General features: G+C 42.0%; 10 protein-coding genes across 10 annotated transcripts; 4 read left to right on the top strand and 6 right to left on the bottom strand.

The window, feature by feature from the left end:
* Window positions 1-142: 142 nt before the first annotated feature.
* On the bottom strand, window positions 143-1,733 carry TOT_010000236 (acyl transferase; the record flags this gene model as incomplete). Its single annotated transcript, XM_009690775.1, has 8 exons — window positions 143-199; window positions 232-297; window positions 328-588; window positions 620-739; window positions 769-874; window positions 905-1,147; window positions 1,503-1,621; window positions 1,653-1,733. 8 exons carry the CDS (start codon window positions 1,731-1,733, stop codon window positions 143-145), a joined length of 1,053 nt encoding a protein of 350 aa, XP_009689070.1.
* A 182-nt stretch (window positions 1,734-1,915) lies between these two features.
* On the bottom strand, window positions 1,916-3,653 carry TOT_010000235 (uncharacterized protein; the record flags this gene model as incomplete). Its single annotated transcript, XM_009690774.1, has 6 exons — window positions 1,916-2,248; window positions 2,612-2,870; window positions 2,903-2,982; window positions 3,016-3,101; window positions 3,135-3,304; window positions 3,337-3,653. 6 exons carry the CDS (start codon window positions 3,651-3,653, stop codon window positions 1,916-1,918), a joined length of 1,245 nt encoding a protein of 414 aa, XP_009689069.1.
* Window positions 3,654-4,292: 639 nt separating this feature from the next.
* TOT_010000234 (uncharacterized protein) lies at window positions 4,293-5,456 on the top strand (the record flags this gene model as incomplete). Its single annotated transcript, XM_009690773.1, has 6 exons — window positions 4,293-4,377; window positions 4,409-4,607; window positions 4,649-4,943; window positions 4,975-4,995; window positions 5,027-5,101; window positions 5,142-5,456. The coding sequence occupies 6 exons, from the start codon at window positions 4,293-4,295 to the stop codon at window positions 5,454-5,456; spliced, it is 990 nt and encodes a 329-aa protein (XP_009689068.1).
* Window positions 5,457-5,574: 118 nt separating this feature from the next.
* On the bottom strand, window positions 5,575-7,483 carry TOT_010000233 (uncharacterized protein; the record flags this gene model as incomplete). Its single annotated transcript, XM_009690772.1, has 5 exons — window positions 5,575-5,772; window positions 5,840-6,240; window positions 6,270-6,997; window positions 7,029-7,089; window positions 7,120-7,483. The coding sequence occupies 5 exons, from the start codon at window positions 7,481-7,483 to the stop codon at window positions 5,575-5,577; spliced, it is 1,752 nt and encodes a 583-aa protein (XP_009689067.1).
* A 111-nt stretch (window positions 7,484-7,594) lies between these two features.
* On the bottom strand, window positions 7,595-9,756 carry TOT_010000232 (ABC transporter; the record flags this gene model as incomplete). The annotated part of the gene is made up of 8 exons (XM_009690771.1): window positions 7,595-7,757; window positions 7,788-7,887; window positions 7,916-8,378; window positions 8,421-8,519; window positions 8,619-8,683; window positions 8,720-8,897; window positions 8,935-8,987; window positions 9,018-9,756. 8 exons carry the CDS (start codon window positions 9,754-9,756, stop codon window positions 7,595-7,597), a joined length of 1,860 nt encoding a protein of 619 aa, XP_009689066.1.
* A 613-nt stretch (window positions 9,757-10,369) lies between these two features.
* Window positions 10,370-10,699, top strand: TOT_010000231 (uncharacterized protein; the record flags this gene model as incomplete). The annotated part of the gene is made up of 2 exons (XM_009690770.1): window positions 10,370-10,452; window positions 10,543-10,699. 2 exons carry the CDS (start codon window positions 10,370-10,372, stop codon window positions 10,697-10,699), a joined length of 240 nt encoding a protein of 79 aa, XP_009689065.1.
* Window positions 10,700-10,958: 259 nt separating this feature from the next.
* TOT_010000230 (conserved hypothetical protein) lies at window positions 10,959-12,822 on the top strand (the record flags this gene model as incomplete). The annotated part of the gene is made up of 11 exons (XM_009690769.1): window positions 10,959-11,223; window positions 11,255-11,322; window positions 11,355-11,461; window positions 11,489-11,535; window positions 11,568-11,676; window positions 12,044-12,078; window positions 12,113-12,140; window positions 12,171-12,223; window positions 12,255-12,437; window positions 12,468-12,667; window positions 12,700-12,822. 11 exons carry the CDS (start codon window positions 10,959-10,961, stop codon window positions 12,820-12,822), a joined length of 1,218 nt encoding a protein of 405 aa, XP_009689064.1.
* Window positions 12,823-13,078: 256 nt separating this feature from the next.
* On the bottom strand, window positions 13,079-13,580 carry TOT_010000229 (conserved hypothetical protein; the record flags this gene model as incomplete). The annotated part of the gene is made up of 3 exons (XM_009690768.1): window positions 13,079-13,186; window positions 13,220-13,303; window positions 13,335-13,580. 3 exons carry the CDS (start codon window positions 13,578-13,580, stop codon window positions 13,079-13,081), a joined length of 438 nt encoding a protein of 145 aa, XP_009689063.1.
* A 473-nt stretch (window positions 13,581-14,053) lies between these two features.
* On the bottom strand, window positions 14,054-15,421 carry TOT_010001226 (conserved hypothetical protein; the record flags this gene model as incomplete). The annotated part of the gene is made up of 1 exon (XM_009690767.1): window positions 14,054-15,421. The coding sequence occupies one exon, from the start codon at window positions 15,419-15,421 to the stop codon at window positions 14,054-14,056; it is 1,368 nt and encodes a 455-aa protein (XP_009689062.1).
* A 1,379-nt stretch (window positions 15,422-16,800) lies between these two features.
* On the top strand, window positions 16,801-23,190 carry TOT_010000227 (uncharacterized protein; the record flags this gene model as incomplete). Its single annotated transcript, XM_009690766.1, has 4 exons — window positions 16,801-17,135; window positions 17,167-17,664; window positions 17,695-23,065; window positions 23,104-23,190. The coding sequence occupies 4 exons, from the start codon at window positions 16,801-16,803 to the stop codon at window positions 23,188-23,190; spliced, it is 6,291 nt and encodes a 2,096-aa protein (XP_009689061.1).
* Between the last annotated feature and the right edge of the window lie 153 nt (window positions 23,191-23,343).

Genomic DNA, 23,343 nt, shown 5'->3' with positions numbered 1-23,343 from the left:
GCTGAATCCATGGCCATCCTCCCCATGGTCTAAAGGTGCACTTGAGTTTATTTCGGGACATCGTGGCAATAATTTTCACAGGTTCCGCCTGGCTACTGATGTATGGGTACGATTAAACGAGATTAAATTTGTTACACTAGGGCTAGACGAACGATCCATGCTTAACTCCCCAGAGGTACCAATACAGTAAGACGCCGAGCTAAAACGTCCAAATATTGCGAGGTGACTTACAGGTTGGCCGGTGAAACAGAACACACACCAGAAGAGCACGTTTCCGAGCGTCTTGTTCTTCTTAATCTGAAAAGGGTGTCGAGCGGGGCGTCCTACCATGTCCATCTCCGTGATGAGCAGCAGCGGTATTTGGGCGATCATCGCCCAGAACACGTAGCCAGTCCAGCCGAGGCCCAGGGGCACCGAGATCAGGTACTCGTGCAGCGCCGCGGATATCACGAACACTATGATGTTGACCAGCCCCCGAGGCAGGCCCAGGTTGTGCAGCGGCTTACTTATGTGCCTTATGAGGAACTGGTGAATCGGCAGGTTCCACTTCCTCCAGTACTCGCCGATGCACGACGCGTTCCACCAGTCCTGAAGTCGTTAATCGGTGCACGCAACTTACGCCGTAGAACCTCCTGTCTCCGAACCTCGTGATCTCCGCGAGCAGGTTGCACCAGAAGTGGAATATGACCACGAACATCAGGAGCCAGCAGTAAAGGATCGGCACTGACAGCAGCAGCATCTGAAAAGCCGTAGTTCGAGTTGACCTACCCTGTCTATTATGTGACACGCCACCGTTGAGAAGTTTGCCGACCTGAACTCGTCCATCGTGAACGTGTTTGTCACCGCGACCACTATGTACTGGTCCGCCAGGATCCTGAAAATTTATAATAGTCCCGGGACCCACTTTACGACTGTGAGGAAGAAGATAAACTGCAAAAACTGCTTTATGAACGTCACCCAGTTGATCCTGCTCGTCATGGGATAGTAGAACTGCGCGAATGTGTGAGGTTTTCGGCTTACCTGGAAGCACACCGTCGGCATTATGATGAACCTGTAGAACTCCTTCAGCCTTATGCAGTACGGGTACTTGGAGGCTATCTTCGCCTCCTTCCTTATCTTACAGACTTGCAGTAGATCGTCCCCGTCCCTGTTAATGTATTTATAGTTGTTAAATACTTGTCTGCGTAGGATACTGTCTAATCAGATATTGTTCACTAGAGTGTCTAAATAAGTCAGGACGTGTATCAGATACCACGTTATGCGTCTAAGTATATTCCCAATTTTAAGTACATTTGAATACACAAATATGAATAGATATGCTCCCGCCGAAACTTACCAAACTGACTTCCTAAAGTCGTAGCAGACGTGGTGAAATGAGAACATCTTTAGGGCCCAGAGCACCGATGTTATCAGCATGAGTGCTGAAAGCGCTAAAGCAACTTGTGATTTACTTCAAAGTACATGGTTCTGTTTTATGCGTTGTGACTGTGAGGTATGGGTACAGTAGAACTATCACGATGTTTAAGCCCTGCAGAACGACCATGGGCACCGTTAGAGGCTTTGTTGAGAGGGGCGCTATGTAACGTTCTATTGCCCAGGCGAATAAAATGGCAATATGGGTCTGAAAGGCCGTCACTAACACCTACTTTTACCTTCAAAGTGCACCTTAAAAGTGGCCAATCTTCATACATCTGCGTGAATCCCTTAGGAATTTCCATCAACAGCCCTGACATCTATTAGTCCAAATTGACCTACCGTATTTGCGGAAATTGTTTATGACCATTCTAAAATTCATCGCTACTAAAATTACAAATACTAAATTTACAAATCCAGACAGGTTTAACTGCTTCATTCCCGTCGATAGTAGACTTTGCCTGCATTCCGTGTGTAATATTTCGTGTAGAGGCCTATTAATTCATGTGTCATTCCAAACTTGCCTTCCAGAGTAATTTTTTGTGATTTCGTCCACTTTGGTCGTCACGACGGCGTCCTCGAACGGTCTGTTCGGGGCGCTGTTCGACCTCCTTTTTCTAATTTGGCCTCTTCTTTGGCTGGACGACTTGGCGGATGGCCCTGTGTAAGTATTCACGTCCAAGATAGTGCCTTCGAGCGTGGACTTGGTGCCGTTGGTAAATTTGGAGCCGTCAGGCTCCTTGCTTGAGCTTATGTGCGCCTCGGAGATGACGGCGGTACTGATGGATCTGAACATGGCGTTCCGACAGCTCAAAGGACCTGTTAGGGCAAAAACCTTTTACCAAGTACAATATATATCTGTTTTTAAGAACTTGAACCAGCTCCTGCTATACATAATTACAATAATGTTCATTGTACAAAACAACATATAAACTACAAAATTTTAAAACATTACAGATTATTTTAGATACACATACTTAAACCTTATTGTTTTCGTGAATTTTACAATATTTTGTTATATTTTTGATCAGTTTACATACATTTTTTCTTATGATGCATTCACATCATGGGTCAGTACACTTCTGGAATTAATATTTATGTTTCGCAAAACAAACTTAATTTTCGTATATCAAACAAAATTAATTTTACATTAATTATTTTACATACATTGTGCAAATGTGTTTTAAGTTTCCAGTACAATTGGACCGGCGAACTTCCAGAAGGAATCTTTAACAACGTCGCAGTGAAGAACTAGTATATTGTGTTTGAGTGCAGTGTTTTTCACTATTGTTTCCAGGTTTTCAATTTCTGAAGAATCGACTGTCAATGAAATTCTCCTGGAACTGTCTACCATATTTGCGTCTGGTACACATTCCACGTCATTGGCTTTCAAATCATTAAGATTAGATTCAATTTCAGGTGTACTGTTATTACATTTAATTAAAGTCGTCCCCTTCCTGTGAATATTTATATTACAAATAATGCAAACTTAAATATGTTAGGAAGGTTGTTGTAATTGAGTCCACGTGACGAAAAAATGTACTCATTCTTTTCCACTTTTGTGGTCCCCTAAAATATATCTATAATTTAATTAAACGCTACCTTTAACCAGTCATACGCCTCAGTGTTTGACTTTCCGTCCAAAACTAAGCACCAGAAGCAAGTGTTATATTGATTGTTGATGTGGCCTAATACGTTATTTTGTTACACATTTAACATACAGTCAACGTGCCGCCAAGAGAAGTAGTCTACTACGGTTTGATATGTAGGATACAAAACGATTCTTCCATCGAAGGATGGAACTGAGAGCAAAGGCTGGTCTGGGAAAAACAAGTTCCAAAAGTGACAATATGCAGAGGAAAATGTTGAAACAATTGACGATAGTATTTTTCTGATAAAGGGGTGTGATCCATAGAAACTAACTGTTTCCTTCTATTATACAATCTTGTGCTTCGTTTCAGCAGGAAGCTAAAGTGGATTAAACATATGAATTGGTTTAAATACCTATATTCATCAGAGTGACCATAAGCTAAAATTATGTCGTCGAACTTCGACATTAAATATACTGCGGCCGTGTTTATAAGAGCAAGAGCTTTCGGTTCATTCGGTTTCCTGAAGTTATGTTTATCACTGAAAACTCCAAAAGATCTCCCATCTACGCGTATAACTGTCCAGCATTCGTTTAGCAAGGTTGTATCTTCCTCAAAATCTCTGACATATGTATACTTGGAATTTGCCATCTATATAGCGGTCAACTCAACATTTAAAAATGAATATAGTACAGAGTTGTGTTAAAAACAATTATACATAAAAACATATGTAAAACATGATGTATTTTCAATCAAGTAATATAGGGTACACGAATAAAATAATCAATAGAAGGTCAGGCAAAATCGCCATATCATCCATAAAATACTGTATAGAATGTTTCATAATTACTTAAGAATACTGGTATATTTATTTTTGGTCTGAATTCATGCTTAAAAATACCAGTTGCTGTGACAAACACACCATTTTTAAAAACAACATATTTGTTTATATTTTTGAATTTTTTGAATGTATTTATATCTTATTAACATTTTACATTGAGTATTAATTACCTTCTAATGATTATTTCCGATTTGATTTTCTTTTTTTTGAATCGTAGTTTAGACAACATCATTATTGTTCTAATCAGTACAGAATAACCATGTCTCACAATTTAAGTCATGTCTTCATAAACAATGATTAATTTTAAACTATTGTATTTAAAATTAATAAAATGTGTAACTGTTTCGATTATTTTAAACAGCGGTAGTCTAGTGTCTTCAGACGATGTGGAAATTATAAAAAAAGGTACTAAACCCGTGTCAAACCTTTGTTTTACAGATTTATTGAAGATGGATTTTAAGCTGATGGACTTGGCAAAGATGTTCGACAAGTCGCTGTTCAACTCGTTTCAAATATCGAATTCTGTCTGCTTAGGTATACAGTTCATTTCAATGTCCTTTTTTAGGCGAAAACGTTATTATATCGCAACTTGGTGTTAAGGGTCTTGTCGGATACTGGAACTTTGACAAACTCTACCCCGTTGACGAGAGCGGAAACGGAAACCATTTTTACACACCAACGTACTCGGGGCCTCCATCCAATGGTATTTTGGTAGTATTTCATGATTTCATTAGGTCACGGATCGAGTCTTCTCTTTACGAACGGTATTTCTCCACAAAATACTTATATTTTCTCGTTTAGACAGTTCCTACAAGATTAGGTCCAGCAGCTCATTGGACCTGGACGCGTTCACCCTGAGCTTTAAAGTATACCTTTTGGGGGACTACTCCTCCAGTTTCAGGAATTTCATGTCTCGCAACGACTACAACTTGCAGTCGCCAAACATTTTACTTTACCCGTACAATAATAAGTTGTCAGTGCGCGTATTCACTACAACCGGCGACATCGAGGGTCTGTCGTCCAACTCGTCGCTTCCTCCGAGGCGCTGGACGCAGGTGACGGTGGTCTGCAGTGAAGAGTCCGTGAAGATATACATAAACGTGAGTGATATTGCAAAATAATACCATTTAGGGCATGCTTGACAATTCTATTGTAAGCCTGGGACACTCATAATTGTGATCAGAAACTTCGGGGAAAACTCCACAAGGGCTCCGGGGACCTAGTGATGGGCCGGGCGCTCAAGTACGAGGGGTTCAGGGTACGTGCTCATAGTTGCTAGGCGTAATAAATGCGATCAGGGCTACGTCGACGACCTGAGACTGTACAACTACGCTATGGGATCCCACGAGGTGGCGGCCTTCGTCTCAGACTCACTCACTGGGTTCGACAACTCCTTTCGAGTTCAGCTCGGCTGTACTTTCTGCGAGCACAGTGCGGCAATGTCGAACGGGTTCTGCCCCTCTGGATACAAACTGTGCTCTCTGGACCAACTTTACATCAGCGGAGCCCACATCGCAAGGGTGAACGGCTGGCTCCACTCGAGTAACCAAATCTGGTATAAGGACTTAAAAAACTTCGGAGATGAGAACAGGGCTGCCTTATGCTGTTCATAAGCTTAAACCGACCGACTTTCGACACCGGTATTGCAGATACTAATAATGCTACTGCCAGCGTTGATAACACATTAAATACCGTACCAGTAACGAATAATAAAAAGATGAACGAGTCACATTATATTTTAACAACCCTGTACAGCTGTGACTTATTGGTAAACATGAAGGAGGAGAGTTTATTTTTTGAGAACTCGGTTGAGTGTTCTAGCTCCTGCTTCTTATCGAGGTCACTAAGCTCGTCCAGCATGAGGCCTGCGCTTGTGCTCCTTAGTATCCTCACTCGCCACTTCCAATCTAACGTTTTCAGCTTGCTGAGCTAAATAATTGTAATATTATTCAGTAATAGTGTAATAATAGCGTATTGATGTCCATAATAAACTTACTCGGGACTTTATCGCATTCTGATCAAATATGTCCACCAGCTCCGGCAGGTAGAAAAACCTTACTTCGATCCTGTAGGAAACTTCCAGGAACGAGTTTCTGAACGAGGGGACCACTGTGCCGGGGATGAAACAGTGTATTGACCCCTTCAGCTTTCCCAGCGTTATTGACGACTCCTCGATCACAGTGGACGTTATGAGCTTAACGTGGTTTTCGTGCGACTCCAGCCTCTGGAGGGCCAACTGTATCTTCAGGCAGGGCCTTTTCGAATTTGCCAGGTCGTAGTGGACTGAGAACCAGGAGGCTGCCGGTATCTCCAGGACGTTTCTCTCGTCGCTAGGCCTCAGTCCTGAGATCGTGAAGGTGCACAGCCTCTTCCGGTCAATCGTGAACGTGATGATTTCTGAGCATTTTTATTAATCCATAACTAACCGTCTGCGGGAGCGAGTGAGTTGTCCTTCGGCTTAATCGTGTCCCTTTTAAGGTCCTCCAGCTTAATTTTATAGTACGAGCACATGCGCCGCTCCAGCTTCTTCAGGAAAACGCTGAGGAGCATGCTGATGCTCTCGGAGTCCAGGTCCTCCCTCGTGTGGAGCTCCTCGGGAAATAAGTTCCCAAACCAGTTTTTGTACTTGTTTATTTTATACAGGTCTGCTTCGTAGTCGAAGTTCGAAAAGGTGTCCACGATAGTGTTGAAAGAGCTCAAGAGTGCAAGGTCGTCCTTTACCTGCGGGTTGCTCGAGTCGTAAAACTCGTCCCACAGGTACCACACGAGGTCCAAGTCTCTCCGGACCAGGTAGTTCTGGGCCCTGTTGTCCTCAGAATACTCCTGAGATACCTCTATCACCCTGCACTTGAAGTTAAACGAAATTGACTCAGGCTCCTTGCTGTCCGAAATGTGCGTTTTAATCACGTTCACGCACTCCGATTCGCTCAGTTCGTGGAGCTTCGACAGGTCGAATCCTCCCTTTTTGGGCAAAATAGGGTAATACTTTACATTGAGAATTGGCAGTTCTAGGTCAAGTTGTGTTAATGTTGGCTGCCTACCTTGGTATATCGAGCCCAGAATGTTAAATTCCAGCTTCCTCGAAACAGTCTTTGTTTCTCTTGCGTTTAGCGAGTTGCGATATTGTACAAAGAGGTACACAAAGTAAGAGTATCTGCGTCCACGTTAAGGTGCTTAAAACTTACGATACATGCTTCCCTGCGAAGGAAGGTGGCAGGAACGGAGGCAGTAGGCTGGTGAAGCGATCTAAAAGTCATGTGTTTCTCGGGAACTTACATCTCAACTGCTCAAAATTGGCTCCAAACTCCCTCGAGGTACAAAAAACCACGGGATCTGATAAGAAAATCAGCGACAGGTCCTGGTTATGCTGAAGCTCCTCTCGTTCCGACTGTAGAAATCTAAGGTGGAGTGTGCTTTGGAATTTTGAGGTGCTTAGCAGCTTAGAATCATGTATAACAACTCCGTACAAATTAATAGATATGAAATCGATCGTGACTGAGTCGCTTTTCTTCTCCTTTTCCGACGCTATGGGCATCAGATTCACGTATGAGCAGAAGGGGCCTCCGCTTAGGTGAATCGGGTCCGGAACGACCAATTCAATTCTAAGGGTGTCGTCGATCTGATCATCGTTGCCTTCCATGAGTCAATCCCATATTTTTCATGTGAAGATTAAGGTAATTCGTCCATGTCGGGAGGGTCAATGTGTAAAATGTTCGTAAAAACGTAAAGTGTATTCTACTATAATTACGTTCTAAAGACTGGGAAATAGCGATTTGAACGTCTTGCTCCTCGCTTTGGCCCCCTCTAAGGGTCCGAAGTACTCCAAACTCGTGTTCAACACTGCCACCTTGCTAACCTGGTTCAGTATTTGCGGCTTGTGTGTTATTATGATCACGGTCTTGTCCTTAGTCGTTCTAAAACACTGTGTTTACTACCTAACTTACAACTTAATTGCCGTCGTCACCAGCTCCTCCGAGAATCCGTCCAGACTTGAAGTAGGCTCATCCAGAATCAGTACTGGTGTTTTTTTCAGTATTGCCCTGACTACATCATGTGACTCGCAAAAACTCACCTAAGCATATTCTCTGCTTCTGTCCTGTTGATAGCGCAACTCCCTTCGTTCCCACTTCCGACTGATACTTCATTGGCAGTGTGTCTATGAACTCGTGGATGTTGCAGTCCTTGGCTGCCTCTATCATCTCCTCGTCTGTGGCTTTCACGTTTCCGTACTTCATGTTTTCCTCGATTGTGGTAGAAAACAGGACTGGTTCCTGGGTCACAATTGAGAATACTGAGTCTCTCAGCCACTTGGAGCTCAGGCGGCTCACGTCTGTGGAATCGACCAGTATCTCTCCTTCTGTCGGCCTGTATATTGTGATAAACAGTTTGCACAGTGTCGTTTTTCCAGCTCCACTCGGTCCCACTACTGCGACCACTTCTCCTGGCTCTATTCTCATCGAGATATCCTTCAGGGCATAATCACTTCTACTCGGGTACTTGAACGATACGTTCTGAACTTCAAGGGAGCCCTTTACCTAAAAATTGGGTCGGTTATCAAAAAAGCCTAGGGAACGAACCTCGTCCAGAATTATCTTTTCATCACTTTTTTCTTCTAAGTCTGTGATTGAGTATATGCTGTTCATTGACATAGATGCCTTAACCAGTTTACCGTAAACCTAGAAAACTTAGTTACTCTTTCATCGATATTTGTAATTATAACACAGAAGGTGTATTTATACATCCGAGAGTAGCTACAGTTGTCTATTTTTTCATACCGTGGACAGTCCAACCAATCCCATTCCTACGAATCCTCCGTACAAAACAAACGATGCAAATTTTCCTGCAAACGTGCTTGTTTAGTTAACTTAAAACTTACCTATTGTCATGTCCCCTGACCTCATCATCCTCGTTCCGAAATATATCATCACCAGGCTCGAGAGGTTAACTGTTGACAGAATAGAACCCATGAGAAGCCCATCTAGGCTATTTGACTTGTATGCGACCTCGTCGCACTTGTTCAAGTCTTGAATGAACGACTCCACTTCGTGATCCTCCTAAGGTACATTGCGTATGTTTACGCAGTGAACTTACTTTCGAAAATGAGATAACGTTCTCGATTCCTGATATCACCTCTTCGGCTTTTGCTGAAAACATTTGATTTTGTGTAAACTAACCGATCACGGAGTCAAGCTTCTGAGTTTTAAGCGACTGGAACCTTTTGATGAACGAGGATACCAACTTCATGCACGCCCCGAACAGTGGAAGCGACAGCAGCATCGACATCGCCAGTGATGACGATATTGAGAACAGGTGGTAAGTTCCAACCACCACTGAATTGGAGCATCTTAGGAGATGCGCCAGCGTCTCAATGAGCACGCTCGGGCCATCTTGGCAGTCCTTCTGGAACTTCTGGACGAAGTAGTTCGCGGTGTTTGACTGGAAGAAGAGCAGATTTTGCGAAAGCAGCTTCTCGAACATCTGCCTTCTATACCTCTTCTGTATCAGATAGATGGCGCTGTGTGTGTGATAAATCCTGAACCACGATGCCAGGGATCCTCCGACATAGATTGGCAATGAATGCAAAAAGATCCTATTGAACGAGCAGCTTGAGCTCATTGTGCTAATGCCTTCGTAGAGACTTTTGAAGGAGTAAAAAGGAACCACAGAGTGGTAGTCCCCCTGCCTGTCAAGCTCGAGCTGTCCCGACTCCGAGGAATCAATCAGGAGTCCCAGGATCCTAGGGTAGGACATGTTCGTTATAGCATTCATAGCTATCCCAACGAGTGCCATCGAGAGGTGGTACTTCTCATCTGGCTGTAATTCTTTCAGAAATCTGAAAATTGTATGGGTCAACGAAACTTCATTAGGGGAGAATTTAGTTTGATCTTCAGAAACTGACATTGAATTTCCCATTTAGATACAATTAAACTATGATACATGAAATTATAGGCGAGTGTGCGGCATTAAATTTCATACCAAGATGTAAAGTTAGATCAAGTGATACCTTGAATAATAACTTGTGAAATTTACTTTTAATGTGAGTAAGGGTGTTTATTATACTGTACAGGTGTGTTAGTTTCAACAAAGTGGCTATTTACTTATGGTACAAGTGAATCGATGATCGAAAAACAATATAGTACAATATTCCAGAGGTTTAAAACGACCTTCTTTGATATACAATTACACATTAATGTTAATTGAGTGTGTTTGATGACGGTGTGTAGATTTAACTGCGTTACTAAAGATTGAATATAGTATTTGTGTCAAACATAAGTTCCCCATTTATAGAGAAAATAATAGTAAGAAAATCAGGAATAATACAAAGTTTTTCTTAATTTTTAGTCATATATATACTGAAAATTAAATTTGATTTTAATTGAAGCTGTTTTGAATATATGTAAACCCCAAATTGTATACTATTTGGTTTGTCAAAATAGTATACGTTCAAAAATCAAATTGAAAACATTGTATGTAATATTTAACACTTTAAACACTTGTTTTTGTTTATTTATATAGATTATACAAAATGTCGAGGGCTGTTTATTCTAAATTGTGGATGTCCACTTCTCAATTTCATTTGAGAAGGCAATACGGATGGACTCACGTATGGTAAGAGTTTTTTAACAAATAATTATATATATTAACATTTTAAAATGTGGTAATACTATATTTATTTTTTCAACTAAATGGTCATTGTAGTAAACGACTTACACCTTGGGTGTTCGTTGTTGGATTTTTTGGTGTGTGGACGTATTTTCCGACCCTCAGCAATGAAAATAAGAAGAGACTAACTCTGGGATTATGGAATCCTCCTACTGTTGGATATTTTAAATTCCTATCAAAGGAAGAGGAATAAATATTGTTTTTACACAAATAGCAAAAGTTAATTTAATTTCCTTTTGTAATTATTTATATTCTATATTGAATTTGTCCTTTAGTACCGTTATTTTCCATTTTTGATGTCGTTTCAGCCCCATGGATAAATATATAAATTATCTAACAAACCACATTACACATTAACATTATTATGGTTTAAATAAAATAAAAATATTGTTTGTATTTGTATGATTTGAATATTCATGAATGTGTGCGAAATTAATGTAGTTTTATAAAATATGACTAACAAAGTTGTATCATTTTTACTAATTTTTACAGTATTCTTAACAACATGGAACTATCACATTAATATAAATCTTGTCTTTGCCGAATCGACAAATTATGGGAATGTTTTACTTTTTGAAAATTTAATAAAACATGTGTACAAACTCGGGGATGAAATGTATGAAAAGTCACCTGAAAACAAAAAATTCTTGAGACAAATTCTAGATACGACATCGCAAACATTTGATTCGAATGGATATAAATGGATTATCGAACAAGGTATTGTAATGGAAGATCTATTGAATTTTAGTAACTAATCAGAAGTCTAACAAGAGGTTCACGCAGGCCTTGGATCACCCAAGGTTCGATAGACCTCACGTGAGTGATTATGTCACCAAAAAAGGCTTTAGTGTGACAGAGGAGACTGGGTTGACCCTATAAATGGATTTGGGTCGCTGATAACGTTCCCAGGAGGCCCTTACAGAGGCTCGGGTTTCGATTTAACTACATGGTATACGTTAACAGTTTCTTAAAGTATGTACAGGCTGGGAAACATGTTTAAATCGGTCGGAACACCAGCATCTGCAAACGGTTCAAACGAGTACTGATAATGTTTAATGTAGAGCCTGCGGGAGCGAACATGGCATTACAAATATTTAACCAAGTAAAGGGACTAATTCAAACAATAATAGCACTGATCGTGGATACAGTGCCACCAATGGTAATAGGAAAGTACGTTTCTTAAAGTTAAATGGTTTTTAGTCCACTGCCATGCCTTCCAATGTTGACTGGTTAGTTGTAAATCGTGTAAATTAAATCAGGGAGAAACTGCATCGGATCGGTGCTGTATCCCATAGCAGCCTCAGATTTCGTAGTTGCGGACGTAATAGATTCCACCATGAACGGAGTGATATCATCGTAACAAGCTTACGAGAATATAATGGTGTAGGTTCCCGGCGAAGTACGCAGCAAAGGTGGGAAGGACCGACGACGTGAGATATAAAATATGGTAAGTGGGCAGCGAGTGACACAATTATTTCAGTGCCACGGTGTATCTAGGAATGTACTGGTACGTTTAAGAGGATACATGAGGGTTTAGCGCAAGCATATTCCCGCTGTGCGCAACAGGGGCAGGTATGTGAAGTCGCACCAATCAAACATATTGTAGCGCAAGTAGCTCAAACGTTCCCAATATGGTTAGACTGAAGAATGATAGTCTTTTGCAGCTTTCCTCAGTGTTTGGCAGTTTTGGTGGCCTGTCCAGGGTTCTGGGTCGATGGTATTTTTACACACCGATAACTGACGTGTAGACATCGCGGGAGCCTGCGGGTCGAATGTTTCGGTACCACTCGTGAATAATATTCTGGTGCAGATGCCGCCGATGTGCTCGTTTTCGGCATTCGTGAACCATGGGAGGATACCGCCGCAGTACACGACGTACGAGGCCTCTAAACTATACCCGGAATCGTGCCCAAAATATGATGCTAACTTAGGTATGAATTACTAATAGTAATGGCCAATAGATTTGCCACTGGACCTGTATAATAAAAAGGATAATTTCCACTCCTCAATAGCAGAGGCCGCGAAGGAAAAGTTGGCGAAAATGCCACTATATGAAAAACTAATAAAGTCACTGGAGCTTCATTATGCGCCAAAGGCGAAGCCATGCGACTGTGAAAAGATGAAGGTTAAATGCAAACTGCACATACCGTACCCTGTACATGTAAGAGGAGTCATATTAAAAAGAATTTTTAGATAAAAGCATCAGAAAAGGTATCAGAAACGCATTACGAGAAGCCTGAATGGGTGAGCGAGGACGAGAGGAGATGTTGCGCCGAATGCAAACCGATTTGGGAGACTATGTACTCTGTAGGTTGAGATCAGAATCGGAAGGAGTTGACTCATCCTCGAAGGAGCCGAAAACATGAATAGAACCTAAGTTAATTGATTTCGCATTTATACATACCACTCAATTGGGTTTCACGCTCCTTTGTAAACTGTCTCCTTCTGGATATTTTGTTCGACACACTGAGTAGATTTGCCTAAACAATCAAGTAAAGTGACGGACTAACGCCAATTTTGGGTTTTAAATCATCAATTTGCTCTTCCATATTTAGCAGGTCACTCTAAAATTTTATTCATTGACGTTAATGCTTGCCTTCAAGTGCGATATATGGTCTCTGTTGAGAATAATTTTCCCTACTAGCCTTGCTTCTGAGTTGTCCTGTGGTATTAGTGACTTCTAAATCATCCGTTTATTAGGTAAGGAAAATACTTCCAGAGAATCCTTGAACGCAGTATTCACTCTGGGTATGCACTTGCACACGATGTTTGAGCCTTCTTTTGGGACCATTCCGACCTTAAATAAATTAATTTTATAAAACAAATACGTCTATTTGTGGCGTGATCTTTTTCCTTGGCTTTGGTTTATCAAGATCGTAGGTAAATATATTTTGCCCTGGGACTCCGTAGAGCCTCTGATGGACTTTTTCAGGTAAAACGGGCAGTTTCTTTTTAGGAATGGAACTTGACAATTCATCAATCTTAGGGCAACTCCATTCTAAGACACTTTGAATCCCAGAGGAGTTCTGCGGGTAGTATTTTTTGCCAGTTCTGACACTTGTATCATCATCCATTTTTACTCAAGCACGTTTGATGTGCCAAAAATAGTATTTATTATATGTAAACACGAATTTATACCTTGACAATAAGTTAAATATTAATAAATATGCAATTAAAATTAGACAATTATAATCATAAGACTCAAGAATCAAATGTTGGTTACCCATGATTCAGGTGTACCAAGTTTACAAATACACAGCGATGTACTTGTGATTAATTTATTAAATTATACTATAAACCTTAAATTTATACTTTAAACATATGTTTGATATATATGTGTATTTATTATAACATTTAAAAAGGAAATTAAAATATTAATATATGTTACACGATCTGTTGTAAACTTAGTTAGGAACTTATATACATCATCTAAGGTGGGACGTAATTTGACAAATCTGCAATATGATGTTTAAATAAAAAACTAACCTGTGCAAGTTGGAAAAGTTGTCTAGTAGTGGCTCTACGAACTCCAGATATACACGAGGTCCTAATGAAAGGTGTTAAGTATCTGGACGTACCTAATTCTCAGTTCTGGATACATCTTTAGGTGCTTCGATATCTTTGATTTAAGTACAGCTCTGCCTTTGTTGCCTAGTTTAAACAGGCCAGCTCCTCTAAGAGCCTGCCAAATTCTATCGCTCATATTTATAAAGTCTATACAGGCCAGATCAATTTTCTTGATGTTTCCATTATATATAAACCGCTCCAATGTGTCCTCGTCAATGAAATTTAGGTTGAATTGATTTTCTCCCTTAATCGTATTCGTAACTAAATCCATTCTGTTATTCAAATGGTTGCCAACATGTGTACCATTTGACATAGCCTTACCATAGTTTTGCTTAAACTGTTTTGATTTGTTAAAAAAGTTATTCTGAGAATCTAAATTTTTATTCATAAAGAAGTTGTTTTGATCAACGGGAACAAAACTATTATATGGTTTTTGTTGAAATTTAATTGAAGGACTTACAAAAGCTTCATTAGGGCTAAACATGTTCCCGTAAGGAACATTAAAAGTGCTCGACAAATCAATAGTACTTGGAGCGGTTTTCATGAAATTTAATGTGTAAGGGTCTTGAGTCATGTTATATGGCTCAACGCCTGAATTGCTAGAGTTGAATCCAACGTCATCGTAACGGACTTGACTCATTCCATAACCATTATAGTACACATTGTTCATAGCGCTAGGGTCCCAAAAATACGTAGAATTCATTTGATTTAAACTTGCGTTCTCCATATTCGGCACGTTCCAGGGATCATATGATAACCCTGAGTACGTGCCGTAATCGTAAGTATTATTGGAAACTTCCTGATGTAGGTTCTCTTCAGGGCTCAGGTCATTTGTTGAACATGTTGTATTTGGACTCAACTTATCGTAACTTTCTACGTTATCCTTTTGATCTGCCGATTCCTTCTCATTAAAATAGTCAGAACCATTTTTTGGAGACCCTTCATACAATCCTGCTTGCTTATAATTGTGTGACAATTTTGAGGGGTCGCCACAATCATTTAAATTATCAGCTCTCTTTGAACTTTTATTAGAATCTGGTTCACAATAAAAGTCCTCTTTAGTTGAGTTCTCTGTGCTTGTATCATGGTAATCATATTGGTTGCTACATTCATTGAAATCACGTTGAACACTCTTGTTCGTCTTATCCATTAACAATACATTACCGATGTGATTACAATGATTTTTAGACATATTTTGTATAATGAGCGGGTTTAGTGTATTTTCTAAGCCATTTTCGTTAGCTTCATTCACATAGCACAATGAATTCTGATCTGGTTGTGCTCCTATCAGATTATATCCACAATTCGTGTAAATATCGTATCCGTTATCATAAGGATAATTCCACATATTTACTCGTATCTTTCAGAGTTATACATTTACTATGTTACAAAGTTTTTAAAACTACTTTAAGTTAACTTAAAGACCAAATGTGTTACAAAATTAATATACTTGAAATAATGTGTATCATTTGATGTGTGAATTTTTTGTTGATTTCAGGGCTCAGATAACCTTACAATGTTGTTTATGTGCTTTGAATTATTATGACATATGAAGATATGTGAAATAGTGAATTTTACTTGATAAAACAATAAAACGAATACAATAAAGAGATCCATAAAAAAAGTTCATCTGATATGCAGATTAACAACTTTATACCTTTGGATATATGATTATCAAAAAATAATTATATTTTACCAAATTTTTTCTAGAAAGATATGAAAAGATGTTATAAATTATCAATATTTTATGGCTATAAAAGATCACAAAAGACTTCGGTAATTCATCTATAAAAAATATAGAAGTATGAACAGTAAATGATCTTATAAATAGATTATGTTCGAAATGCCTAAAATAACAAACGAAGTACTCTCTGTACGCGTATCAGAATATATACGGAATGTGTGAAGTATGTACTTATGTAGATAATCATATATCGTCATTTTTCGAAATAACAAAATTAAAAACTATTAATAATCAACACTCTTGACTTGTAATTAAAATGAGTTAAAATAATAAATAAATGAAATGTAACGGTACTGGTGTGTTACACTAGAAAATGGTGTCAACCTTCCTTATGTTAATAGTGTAAAAATTAATATTTTTCAACACCATAAAATTACTTATTAGTTAATGATTCAAAAAATATACAAAAGATTAGGAAGGAAAGTGGAATTAATAAAATTGTCTTTTGTGTACTACCAGATACCCTCTATTTAAAAATATTATAATTCCGATAAACATCCTTAAATTTCCGAGGTTTAATGAAACAAAATAAAATAGAAAATAAAAATATCATGATAAACCGGTCTAAAGACTCTTAATTTCAGTGCTTTAAGTAAAAAATGTTATCTCCGTAATCCTTATATGTATTTCAATATTTCATTATAAAATTCTTATATACGCTTTTATATACATATATTTACTCCAATTTGTCTAAGTCAGCTGTTTTAAATAAAATAAAAATTCTTCTTTATTGGGTGGTTAGTAATGGCTTGAAGTATGGCACTAAAACATTACACATTTGTTAACAAAGTCTTTAATGACCCTAAAATATTTGTATTATTAACTTGCTATATAAATTTGTGATTATTTATATTCTTCATTTAAACTAAACGTGTAAATAAATTTTTAATTGTTTCAGTGTTTTTGAAAACTGTATCATAAGTTTCCGATCACTCATATCATATTGTTTCATAATGTGTTGTATATTTTAATCAATTTTTTAAATGAATTTGGAAGAAATACTTCAATATATTGATCAATCAGATGATTATGTTGATCCAAATTTGAATACGCAAACCAAACAAAATAAAAATAAAGAAACAGTTATTAAAGATGTGGATTATAGTGAAATATATAACTATCTTATACGTGATAATTTGCCGAATGAATCGGAATCGCACGAATTTGAGGACTCTTCAGCGACAGATAACACACTAACTGCCGATAAAAATGAGAATAATCAAGAGGATTCCACAAATATATGTAATAAAGAAAATGTAATTAATGGATTTATTTCGGAACTGCCATTGGAAAGTGAAATAACATCGATTTCTCCGGAGTAAGTTAGTAAAGTAAATAAATGGCTTTAGAGTACTGGATAATAAAATTACATCGAAATTTGACAATGAGTTTGACTTATCCGAGTCAATAAATATCGCAACAGAAGCCAATAATATACAAAATGGAAGTGTAGAGGAGAATAGAGATAATTGCCAGTGCGAAGAGGATACGAAACAGCTGATAGAAGAAGCAACGAAAGATTGCGGAGAGTTATTCGGCTACGTTAAGCATTGCGTGAATATGCAGTTGTCGGAATGGGAAAATAAGCACAAGTTACACCTAATAGAAAAGTTGAGGAAAAAGAGAGGAAGATTGAAGAAGATAGCAGAAAAGGAGAATGGAGGGCACACGATTGACGAAAGAGAGTCGAAGGAAGATTTGACGCCGTACATCTCGAAAAAGTATTTGAAGACCCTGGGACTGCCGTCGAACACACTGCTGGAGGACGCGCAGTCGAATAAGATGACGATAAGATGTAGACATAAGTTATCAGGAAGTCTGGAGCTGCTGAAGATATTTGACGACAGGTAAGAAAGGAAAGTTAAATGAAGCGATAGGTTCTACGCAATCGACGACGCGTCGATCAATAGAATGACGAAGGCGGCGACGAACCTGCTGACGCCGACGTGTATATGCACGAGCACAGACCTGGTGCTGTTCGGAACAATGTGCGGATCAGTGTATATATCTGAGTTCGCAACATATAACTTCGAGAGAAAGTTCTGCTCGTACAACGAGTACGAAGCATTGGACACGACAATCGACTCGATGAACTGGTACGAAATCGACAGCGAAAAGGGACTGTCAGTGACGTCGCTGGACGTTCTGCCGAACACAGGATGGATAACAGTGGGATACAACGACGGAACAGTGAAGCTGCTGCAAAACTTTAAAGTCGCACGAGGGTCGAAGAGCCACGCAGGAGGGAAAGCAGAAGGACCGGAGGCGAGAAGCGGAGACACGAGAACGTTCGGACTGATGGCGGACGCAGTGTCCTCAGCGTTCAGCGGAATTAAGAAGACGAACTCACAAACAATATGCTCAACAGATGTGTTCAACGACTCAGTGTTGAACTGCAAGTTCACGTTCTCAGAGTCGTACGAAGAGATCATATGCTCGAACCTGAGGTCGATAGCAATACTGACGTACTCGAAAAACGTCCTCTCGCACAACCTTAACGTAAATTACCTGCAGTCGCTTAACGAGAGGCTTGAAAATGATCAGATAGTGGACATAGTATGCATGTCGTCAAACCCACAAGCGAAGTTCATAACGGGAGGAGACGCAGGAGGGATCTGCGCAATACTGACGCTGAAGAGCTGCCTGATCTTCTCAACGAGGCCAAGACTGTCAATACTGATAAACGTAAGTCTGGAGAAGACAGGAAGGACGCCAGCGCCTGAGATTGGGATCGGTCAGGTGCCGAGCGTGACGTGGATGATATTTAACAGCGGAAAGAAAAACATAAAGCCAGTGCTGCTGATATCGATGGGAAATCAAATAAGGTTCATCCAGTGTAACCTGCAGACAGTGAAGGGCTCTCTGAGCATGAACGTGGCGAGTCTGGGAACGATGCAGTTCAAACACACAATAAGAGCAATAAGAATAGTGACGAGGCTGATTCTGGCAATAGTGGACGGGCTTAACGTGTTGCATATAGTACAGGTTAACCTGACGAGCTCGCCAATGTACTACGACGTGGTGAGGAGCCTGGACCTGACGGAGTTCAGCAGTAAAATGGAGCTGGGAATAGAAGTGTTTGACCCAGTGTGGCTGATACAGACGAGTCTGCTGCCGACGATAGCAGTGAGTCCGAAGACAGTGAAGATGATGGCGAAGGGCTACAAAAAGTTCTCGAACCTGGTCTCGGACATGTTCCAGGGGAAGAAGCACGCGTCTTCATTCGAGCTGAAAAACTTCACGATACTTATCCTGGTGCCGAACGGAATGGTGGGAGTGGAAATGAACTCGTGGATCAAGGTTATCGGAGAGCTCTCAGCATCAAAGCTGTTCTGCGAAGGACTTGCGATCATCCAGGCGCTGTCCGAGGAGTGGGTGCCGGGACTGTACGACTTCAAGGCATTCAAAAATAACCTGAGCCAGCTGGTGCTGTACATCCTGCACCAGTCCTCGGCGCACATCATCAAGCTCTCGAAGTTCGTGAGCGAGACTGCGAGCATATCGACGAACCTGCTGAACCTGGACTCGGAGGCGCCGCGCGAGGACCCGTGGAACAGCAAGGTCAAGAGCGACGTGTACGAGCAGGTAAACACGCTCTGCTGCGCAATGATAGACAGCTGCGTCTCCGCGAGAATGTACGAGCCGCTGAATGACCTGATCTTCAGATGCTTCGCAACGATTAACCTGGAGCACGTCTTCGTTAAGCACATCCTGATGAACCTGCACCACGGAAGGATCAGCCTCGAGTTCCTGAACTCGCAAATCATAGAAAGCATATGCAACACGTACGAGCTGGTGTTGGACGACATGCACAGGCACTGCCTGCAGGAGCAGTGGCAGGCGGAGGACGAGATACTGTACATAGACCAGGCAGTGAGCACGAGTGCGCTGAGCATCAAGGCAGTGAACAATAATGAGTCGGAAGGGAGTGACAATGGAGAAACTAGGCCTGGTACGAGGAGCAACGAAAAGGAGAGAGTGTGCAGATACATAGAGGAATTCGCAGAAAACACGAACGTAGGGACTTCAGAGTACCTGCTGAGGAGCTTCCAGTTTGACCCGAGAGTGCTGGTGTACCACATCATGTGCAACAACCTGTGTAAAATACAGCTCTACTGCTTCAGAAACAACGTCATCACGCAGACGAGCAAGGCGCTGAGCAGGATCAGCAGGCACTACTGCTGGCACTGCCTAGTCTACTGCAACTCAGTGGTGCTGGACGACTACTCGAACGTCCTGGACATAATGCTGTCGCACATATGCACCAAGTGCATGAAAATACAGGAAGATTTGGCGAGTGTTGGCACAGAAAAGGAGAGTGATGAGAGCGTAGATGAAAACGAGGCTAGAAATTTGAATGTAAAGGGGGAATGCGTTGAAGGCGAAGAGGAGGCAAAGGGGATATGGTCTGATGAAGGTGATTGCGTTGAAGAGGAACCACAGAAACCACAGAAACCACAGGACTCAGGGTATGCTCAGGAGGAACATCGGAAAGACGAAGCACATAAAGCAAATGAACAAAAGGGGAGTCTGGACATAGACGCAAAAGAGATACAAAGAAAGAGGAGAGTTGAGGAAAAGATCAGTGCTGGCAAGGTTAGTGAAAAGGAGGCAATTCTGCCAATGAGCATATCGGAAAGGCTGTTCGCAGTCAGAGTGCTCTTCCTGACGTTGGAGTCGTTCATGACCTTTGAAAACTGCGGCCTGACGGACAACATAGACGTGAGCAGCTACTGTAACCTGATCAGGTACCTGTGCGCAACGGGGAGCTTCAAGCCCTCGTTCCCAATCGAGGCGAAGGAGCTGTACACGAGGGAGGTAGAGTGGCAGGAAGAGGCGAAGGAGGAGGAGGAGCAGGAGCCCGGAGGGTCGAAGAAGTTCCCACACGACTTTAGGGACGTGGAGATGACGCCAGTGTATAAGCTGCTGACAATATCGCCAAGACTGCTATTCGTGTGCATACTTAACCTGTTCACAGAGTGCACAGACAAGTTCGCAGTGCACGCGAGCTTGATAGGAAGTAAAGCGTCAACGTTTAACTTCGTGATGAACGTGGTGGTCTCAGCAATATATAAGTTGGAGGAGGAGCTTGACAGTAGAAGCACCAGAGTGATGAAGAACATGGCGGCGTTCCTCTTCCTGAGAGTGGCCTCGGGACCAGAAGAACTGAGCATAAACCTGAACACAGCAGAAGTGGCGATGTACACGCTCTTGAAGGAGAAGGAGTACGAAGGTCAGAGTAAAGCGACGGTACAGGCTGAGTGGGAGGCCTCCAAGGAGCTGATACACCAGGAGGGCTACTTTAACGACGGATACTTCAGCAGCGTATTCTGCAGGAGAGACGAGGAGTTCGACCAGGAGCCGATAATGGCACTGAACGAACAGGCAGTGGAAAAGGCAATAAGAGTATACGTGGAAAACTACGTGCTGGCAATAAGTACGAAGATAAAGTGCGCCTCGGATCTGGGAGAAAATAAGCAGTTTGGACAGCTGGCGAGAATGTGCAGTAACCTAATGAGTCTGACGAGTGGGAGTCTGAAGTTCTTCCTGCACCACGTAACGGGAGACTTTGAGGTTATCATAGGAGAGTACGAGTCGTTTGAGAGAGAGGAGAGCGTGTTCGAGTACCTGGAGAGGTGCATCGAGTACATCAGCAAGAGCAACAGGGGCGCCCCCGAAAAAATAGATCACCTGCTGCTGACGGACGCAAAGATCAGAAGGAGCTTCGTGAGAGCAATACTGAAGAACCTGCAGAAGCTGATAAAGCTGGACCTGAGCAAAGTGACGAACCTGCTGATACAGCTCTTCTCGCTGATGGAGGTGATCAGGACGCTGGACGCGACGCTGGAAATGTCGCCGGAAACGATGCTGAACACGCTGAAGAAGCTCCCGGACCTGCAGATACTGGTGCTCGACGCGCTGCTGAAGTCGAAGTCGAACACGGGCAACATGCTGCAGCTGCCGAACTCGTACTTCAACAGGTACCTGAACCTGCTGAGCGTCCACGACAAGGCGAACGTGGCGAACTTCCTGCGCCGCCAGAAGAGCCTGAACATAACCTACTGCCTCAGCGTCTGCAGAAAAAACGGAATCGAGGACGCGGTGATATACCTGCTGCTGAGGGCGGGGAACGTCGAGGAGGCGGTGCAGCTGCTGCTCGTCTCCTTCGAGAGGAACATCGGGGACGCGGCGACGCGCTCGACTCTGATCGCGACAGCCCACAGCATTTGCCAGGACTACCACAATCAGATATCCTACGAGATCATAGAGAAGATGTGGTTCACAATGCTGCAGCTCTCAGTGGAGCGCCTGAACTCGCAAGTAGGCGAAAAGGCAGTGTGCGGGTCGAGGGATAGCGCCGGCAGCTTTGGCATTAAATCCAACAAATTGGCCGCCGCTAATCGTAGTGGTGAGTATACCGACCATAAGAGTATAACATGTGAGTATACCGACCATAAGAGTATAACATGTGAGTATACCGACCATAAGAGTATAACATGTGAGACCAGCAGTGCCAAGGGTGTAAGTGCCGACGCATTCAGCGCGACGGTGGCGGAAATCTTCAACAACGGCATTCTGAAGTACGTCAAGTTCCCCAACGCGCTCACGGAGGTCATCAAGTACAAGGCGCGTCTGAGCATCTTCAAAAGCCCACTCAACAACCTGCTCTCGGACTTCCAGCTGCAGACGTACATCGTTAACAGCGCATCGACGATATCGAAGATCATCATGAACAAGGAGTTCAGGCAGAGCCAGGTCTTCAACAGCAGAGGAGTGGTCATCAGCACGATCAACAGGAACGCGAACATAAACAGGAACCTGATATGCCCAGTCTGCAGCAAAAACCTCATCTACAACATCCACGCGGACGCGGAGCTGATGCTGAAGCCGGAGAAGCACGCGCGGAAGACGAAGGGGGCGCACGCCGAGGAGGGCAAGATGTCGCCCTTCGAGGAGCAGATAGGCGTGCTGAGCAGCGTGCCCATCCAGGGCGAGCGGGCGAGCGCGCCAGCGGAGCCGCCGCCGATGATCAGCAACATCTACAACGACCGCCTGAGCACGTTCGTCACGAAGAGGGGCAGGGCGCTGAAGCCCTTCGGGCAGACGCAGAGCCTGGGGCCGTGCCCGCCGATCATCCAGACGATAGCGAGGGACGCGGACTCGTTTCAGCGCGACCCGATCATAGTGTACTGGTGCTCGCATTCGTTCCACCAGCGCTGCGCGCCTGACGCGTGCCCGATCTGCAACGTAAAGGAGTAGCAGCAGCGTAACTGGGCGTGTTCCAGTACTCGAGTTTAATAGGCCCAAGGCCAATTATAAGATGTAAAATAGATGGTGCACCATGTGAAATCATTGAAAGGGTAAATGATTGAGCGTGTCAACCTAATACAATACATATGTGTATATCTTTGTGTACGTGTATATACATGTGTGTTAGCACGTTAATGAGTACGTATGTATATGTGTGTGAATATGTTAGTGTACACGTGTTAGCACGTTAATGAGTACGTGTGTGCATGAATATA

This window comes from Theileria orientalis, chromosome 1 (genome assembly GCF_000740895.1).
Source record: "Theileria orientalis strain Shintoku DNA, chromosome 1, complete genome".
Lineage (NCBI taxonomy): Eukaryota > Apicomplexa > Aconoidasida > Piroplasmida > Theileriidae > Theileria > Theileria orientalis.
This window is presented reverse-complemented; position numbering and strand designations above follow the sequence as displayed.